Here is a 6842-nt window from a genome sequence, read left to right on the forward strand (position 1 = left end):
GGGAGTAACTAGTGAGGTAATTAAATTTGCTGACGACACAAACTTATTCAAAGTTGTTAAATCGTGAGAGTATTATGAAAAATTACAAGAGGACCTTACGAGACTGGGCGTCTAAATGGCAGATGATGTTTAATGTGAACAAAAGAGGAGCCCGAACTATCCTATATAATAATTCTCACCTCCAACGTTCTATTGTGCCTGGTACCGTAACTCCCTCGGAGGTGGTCTGCTAGGCAGTTTAGAATGCACTGACGTCAGTGATGTCACTGACAGCTGATTCCAAGGCAAGGGGAGGAGTAGACCCTCCCCCCGGCGCATCACCAAAGGCCCTACCCCCCCCCCCTCGGGCACATCAACTCCCTCGCCACCCGCAGCCGCCAGTACTAACGCTGTCCGGCTGCTGCTGCTTCTCCTGTGGAGTAGCAGCGGCCAGTACAAAAAGAAAAAAGCCAAAAAAAGATTTTTAACCTGAAACGCAGCTCCGTAGACAGCCATCTGGCATTGGCTGTCATCACTGCAGCCGCTCCTCCTGCCCCCTCCACGTCACTGCCCCTGCAGGAAGACCCCGGAGGAGCGTAGCGATGTCAGAGGGGAGAGGAGGAGCGGATGCAGAGATAACAGCCAATGCCAGATGGCTGTCTACGGAGCCATGTTTCAGGTTTAAAATTTTTTTTGGGGTTTTTTCTTTTTGTACCGGCTGCTGCTGCTCAACAGGAGACGCAGCAGCGGCCGGACAGCGTTAGTATTGGCGGCTGCGGGTGGCGAGGGGGTTGATGTGCCCGAGGAGTGGGGCTTGGGTGATGTGCTGGGGGGGGGTAGGGGTTTGGGTGATGCGCCGAGGGGGGGGAGGGAGGGTCGCTGGACATGGGTGGCTGCAGGGGGAGAGGAGGGTCGCTGGACATGGATGGCTGCAGGGGGGGGGGGGGCAGGGAAGAGGGAGGTGGGGAGGGGGTCCTGAGACCAGATGGGTGGCTGCAGGGGAGGTGAGGGGCTGCTGAGACCAGATGAGTGGCTGCAGGGGAGACAGAAGGGACGCTGCAGGGGGGGCAGGGGGAGAGGAGGGTCACTGGACATGGGTGGCTGCAGGGGGGGCAGGGGAGAGAGGTGGGTCGCTGGACATGGGTGGCTACAGGGGGGGCAAGGGGAAAGGAGAGGAGGGTCGTTGGACATGGGTGGCTGCAGGGGGGGCAGGGGAGAGGAGAGTCGCTGCACATGGGTAGCTGCAGGGGGAGAGGAGGGTTGCTGGACATGGGTGGCTGCAGGGGGTCAGGGGGAGAGGAGGGCCGCTGCACATGCGTGGCTGCAGGGGCAGAGGAGGGTTGGTGGGGAGGGGGTCTTGAGACCAGATGGGTGGCTGCAGGGGGGGCAGGGGAGACAGGAAGGATGCTGCGGGGGGGGGGGGGATTACCTTGCTAGCGCCCGTTTCATTGCCTACCGAAACGGGCCTTTTATACTAGTAGCTACATAATGCAAGGTTCTACGTTAGGAGTCAACGACCAAGAAAGGGATCTAGGTGTCGTCGATGATACGTTGATACCCTCTGCTCAGTGTGCAGCGGCGGCTAAGAAAGGAAATAGAATGTTAGGTATTATTAGGAAAGGAATGGAAAACAAAAGTGAGGACATAATGCTTTTGTATCGGTCAATGGTGTGACTGCACCTTGAATATTTTGTTCAATTCTGGTTGCCGCACCTCAAAAAAGATATAGTGAAATTGGAAAAGGTACAGAGAAGGGCAACGAAAATGATAAAGGGGATGTGACGACTTCTCTATGAGGAAAGGCTGAAGCATCTAGGGCTCTTCAGCTTGGAGAAAAGACGGCTGAGGGGAGATATGATAAAAGTCTAAATGAGTGGAGTGGAACGGGTAGACATGAATCGTTTGTTTACTCTTTCCAAAAATACTAGGACTAGGGGGCATGCGATGAAGCTACAAAGCAGTAAATTTAATATGAATCGTCGGAGAAAATGTTTCTTCACTCAACGTGTAATTAAACTCTGGAATTTCTTGCCAGAGAATGTGGTAAAGGCGATTAGCTTAGCAGGGTTTTAAAAAGGTCTAGATGGCTTCTTAAAGGAAAAGTCCATAGACCATTATTAAATTGACTTGGGGGAAATCCACCATTCCAGAGCAAAACAGCCACAATATAAATAATCTAATACCTATATTCGTTCATTTTCACAACACAAAATGAAGGAATGTCCCAACAAAAATTGGTCAGCTGACCTTAATGACTGATTTGGTTGGTAAATGTGAAGTTTAGAGTACAGGATCTTAGAAGCTTGACCAGTTATAATTTTAAATGTAATACAAGCAATCTTAAATTGAATTCTGTATTCGATCAGGAGCCAATGTAGTCCCTTCAACGTCACGCCAGAGTAAAATGATTGAATGTACTCCCACTGTACAGAACCCTAGCCATTGCATTCTGGGCTACCTGTAGGGTCTTCACTTGAACTTTGATTCCCCACAAGCAGTCCTCCACTTCTATCCCACCATCAGTTGGTGTACTTCAGGGCTCTGTCTTGGAACCTCTTCTTTTCTCCATCTATGCTTATTTCCTTGGTGCTGTGATCTCCTCCCATAGTTTTCAGTATCATCTTTATGCTGATGACTCCCAGATCTACCTCTCCACACCAGAAATATCAGCAGGAATCCAGGCCCAAGTCTCAGCCTACCTGTCTGACATTGTTGCCTGGATATCTTACCTCCATCTAAAACAAAATATGACCAAGACTGAGCATCTTATCTTCCCCCTAAACCCACCTCTCCTCTTCTCCCATTTTCTGTCTCTGTGGATAACACACTCATCCTCCCTGTCTCATCAACTCGTAACCTTATCTTTGACTCCTTTCTCTTTCTCTGCACATATCCAACAGACTGCTAAAACCTGTCATTTTTCTCTAATAATATTGCCAACATTTGTTCCTTCCTTTCTGAGTACACTACCAAAACCCTTATCCACACTTGTCATCTCTACTACTACTACTACTTAACATTTCTGAAGCGCTACTAAGGTTGTGCAGCGCTGTACAATTTAACATAGAGGGACAGTCCCTGCTCAAAGAGCTTACAATCTAAAAGACAAGTGAACAGTCAGTCCGAAAGGGGCAGTCAAATTGGGGCAGTCTGGATTTCCTGAACAATAAGAGTTAGGTGCCGAACGCAGCATTGAAGAGGTGGGCTTTAAGCAAAGACTTGAAGATGGGCAGGGAGGCGGCTTGGCGGAAGGGCTCAGGAAGGTTATTCCAAGCATAGGGTGAGGCAAGGCAGAATGGACGGAGCCTGGAGTTGGCGGTGGTGGAGAAGTCTAAACCTCACGTTTAGACTACCGCAGCTTGCTTTTCACAGGTCTCCCACTAAGCCATCTCTCTCCCCTTTAATCTGTTCAAACTTCTGCTGCATGACTTATATTCCACCAGTGTTGCTATGCTCATATTAGCCCTCTCCTCAAGTCACTTCTTTGGCTTTCAATCTGTTTCCACATACAGGTCAGACTCCTTTTATTGACTTACAAGTACATTCACTCTGCAGATCCTCAGTACCTCTCCAGTGTTCTCTCCCTATACTTCTCCCTGAGAACTCATCCACCTCCAACTCCGTTCTTTTTATCTTGCTGCATAGCATGCCTGGAATAGACTTCCTGAGTCAGTACATCACGCTCCATCTCGGACCATATTCAAATCTAGGCTTAAACCCCACCTTTTTTTAGGCTGCTTTTAACTCCTTACCCCTGTTCACTTGTTCAGTACCCGTGTCTGTTTTATCATTCCCACATAAGTAATTCCCTAATCCTTTATTTGTCCTGTTTGTCTGTCTGTCTTGATTAGATTGTAAGCTCTGTCGAGCAGGGACTGTCGCTTACATGTTTAGTGTACAGTGCTACATACGTCTAGTAGCGCTATAGAAATAAGTAGTTGTAGTAGATTTGTGTAATTCACTTTGTATGATGGAGGAATAAATCTGTAGTCTCAACAAATTTGCATGCTTAAAGGTATTCTTTGTCAAAATTATCTTTTAAACAAAAAACTTTTCTCTTTTTTTTTTCTAGGTAACATGTCACATCCGAGACCTTGGCTAGGACTGGACCATTTCAATAAAGCCCCAAAGAGAAGTCGCTACACTTATCTTGAGAAAGCAATTAAAATCCATAACTGATTTGCATAACCAATTTACTCAAGGCAAGGGACATATAAGTGTGTGTGTGCGTGTGTGTGCACCTTTTAACAACAGTAGAACTTTGGTACAAGTGCACTATATCTGAAGTCTTCAGCAAGAGGATTTGCTGCTGATGTTAATTTTATTTTGTTGAGGCTGTTCAGTTTGGCTTCTCTGTATCTATTGACTGCCCTTTTTTGAGCAATGAAGGTGTTTTTATAAAGCTTGGATGCCAATGAGAGAGATTTTATGGTAAGCATAATGTGGGGCAACTGTCAGCATAATGAGGGAAACATTGAGTAAAACAATGGACATTGGCACAAATATGCATAGTGTGTTTGTAGATGACATAAGATGGCTGGCTGCCCACCCTTGTGTGGTTATCCTCATCATCACTGCAGCTAGTATGTCTTATGTTTACATTCACAACAGATTTCTTTCCTTCACTTATACTTTAAATGACCTTTGTGTGCATTTGTAAATGCAAAAATCTTACATCAATAAATAGCAATCTCTATTTCATTGTGTACATTGTTGGCACTTATTTGGAATTTTCGTCTCATACATCTGCATAGTATCTGGTTAGTTTTTGCTTAGTTGAACCACTACTTTGCAGCTCAACTTGCAAGAAAGAGACTCAGAAGAAAGAATTTAAAAATACCTTGTTTTTTATATTAAATTTTAAACTTTGAATATGATTAAGGTTTACTAAGCTGCCTGTTGGCATATTTGAAAACACTCAGAAGTTGGCAGGAGCAAACGAAAGATTCTAAATATAATATAGTTGATGTGGACAGTGGTGGGAGAGGGGAAACATACTGCCTTTTAGCACAGAGGGCATGCTCACTAGTGTTTAGTAAGCTGTTGACTTTGTAAAAAAAAAAAAAAATCTAAAAAAAAAAAAAAAAATGGAATTGTATATTTAATGAATGAACATGTACAAATAACACATGGAGATTAATTTTGTTGAGCAAGTCTGTAAGTCTGTTTCACTGATGTTGATATTCATTGTGTGTAGTTTTATTTCAGTCCCGGACAGTTTCCTTTTATTTTGGAGCAATTGACAGCTGCATATCTCATTTTGAGTGCAGTAAAGTAGATTGAGCAATTCATACTTTAATTTTACGTTCTATTCCAGCCTTTTATTTTGTTTCTGTAGCAGCAGTGTACAACAGCTCTTCCTGTATATTGCCTTTTTGCTGGAAAATGTTGTATGTTGAATAAAATTTTCTATAAAAATACTGCATTGAGTGAAATGGAGGAAGATTTATACCATATTTAAAAATTGTTTGGAAAGTATTTTCACCTGTGAGGTTTTATGATTTTATTTCAGTATTGCCAATTTAAGTTGCATTTTCTGCGATCTCTTAGTCACATTTGAACTTAAGAAATAAGGCAGGTGTGTCCAATATGCAATCCATGGGGCAGATGCAGCCCACTTTCAATTAGCAAAACAAATGTTTTACTTAATTAGCTAGCCCACATGATTTTTAAGGATTAATATAGTTATTTTGTGAATATAAAGTCACAGTTTGAGAAGAGATCACATTTAGATGAATATAACAGGCTAACCACACATGTAGATTTCTGATTATCTTGGACATCTCTGAAATAAGGTTTTCCTTACGAGAAAAAAAGTACTAGTGAGTTGGATGGAATTTAGTGAATTTGTGTAGCAGAGCTGACTGCTGCTCTTATAGAAGACTGCAGGATCTTACCGAGGATCGATGGTTAATTTCCTTTGAAAGGTAAGTTCTTTTAGATCTCAGTTAGCATAGGAAATGTTTCTCCAGCAAAGCGAGATGAAATCGGCTATATAAGTTTATGATATAACCTGACATTGTTGACAGCTTTCTCAGAGCTCAGGGAACAAAATTTGTGAAAATGCATGAGACTTCTATTCAGTCTCTACCTAATAAATTCTTCCCATCTAATTTAATTTGAGTTATGAGACTAACACCATGTTTGGTGCATTTTGAATCTTGATGCTAATTTTTTTCAACTTTTTTTTTTTCATCAGTCGCCTCTTCCCCCCGCACACGTCCCCTTTTTTTTTTTGGTTACATTTGTACCCCGCACTTTCCCACTCATGGCAGGCTCAATGCGGCTTACATGGGGCAATGGAGAGTTAAGTGACTTGCCCAGAGTCACAAGGAGCTGCCTGTGCCGGGAATCGAACTCAGTTCCTCAGTTCCCAGGACCAAAGTCCACCACCCTAACCACTAGGCCACTCCTCCACTCCACTTTCTTTCCAGCTGAATCAGAACCTGGCTAATATCTGTGATCATGAGCCGTCATTCATCCTGGGAATTTTTTAAAATCTTTAACCCCTGCCTGCCCCCACAAGTATACTTAGTTGGGTCATCTCTCTTTGCAAAGTTACAACCATGGTACTGATTCCAACCTTCTTGCCATAAAATCGTTTTCATTATCTATTGTTTTCTCATTTATAAACTAGTCATTGAAGGTGTGTTTGACTCTAAATAACCAGACATCTGAATAAAAGAGAAACCAGATTCCACCCTGCATAGGGAGGCCATTGCTACCTCTTGAGAGACAGATATCTGTGTCCCTGGTTATTACAAGTGGAGAGCCTGAAGCTGTCTGTAAGGGATCCAGAATAATGAATCTTAGAAAAATCTGGTGATATGCTCTGGAGGAGATAAAAGGAAATGCTTCTTTGC

General features: G+C 43.6%; 1 protein-coding gene across 2 annotated transcripts in view; it reads left to right on the forward strand.

Moving 5' to 3' along the window:
- USP7 (ubiquitin specific peptidase 7) overlaps positions 1-5089 on the forward strand; it is a 377898-nt gene extending 372809 nt beyond the window's left edge. For both annotated transcript variants that reach the window (XM_030213526.1, XM_030213525.1), the window contains exon 31: positions 4052-5089. In XM_030213526.1, coding sequence (XP_030069386.1) covers positions 4052-4158 — 107 coding nt within the window. In that variant the 3' untranslated portion in view covers positions 4159-5089. The remainder of the gene's footprint in view (positions 1-4051) is intronic.
- Positions 5090-6842: the final 1753 nt, after the last annotated feature.

This window comes from Microcaecilia unicolor, chromosome 8, assembly GCF_901765095.1.
Source record: "Microcaecilia unicolor chromosome 8, aMicUni1.1, whole genome shotgun sequence".
Classification (NCBI taxonomy): domain Eukaryota; kingdom Metazoa; phylum Chordata; class Amphibia; order Gymnophiona; family Siphonopidae; genus Microcaecilia; species Microcaecilia unicolor.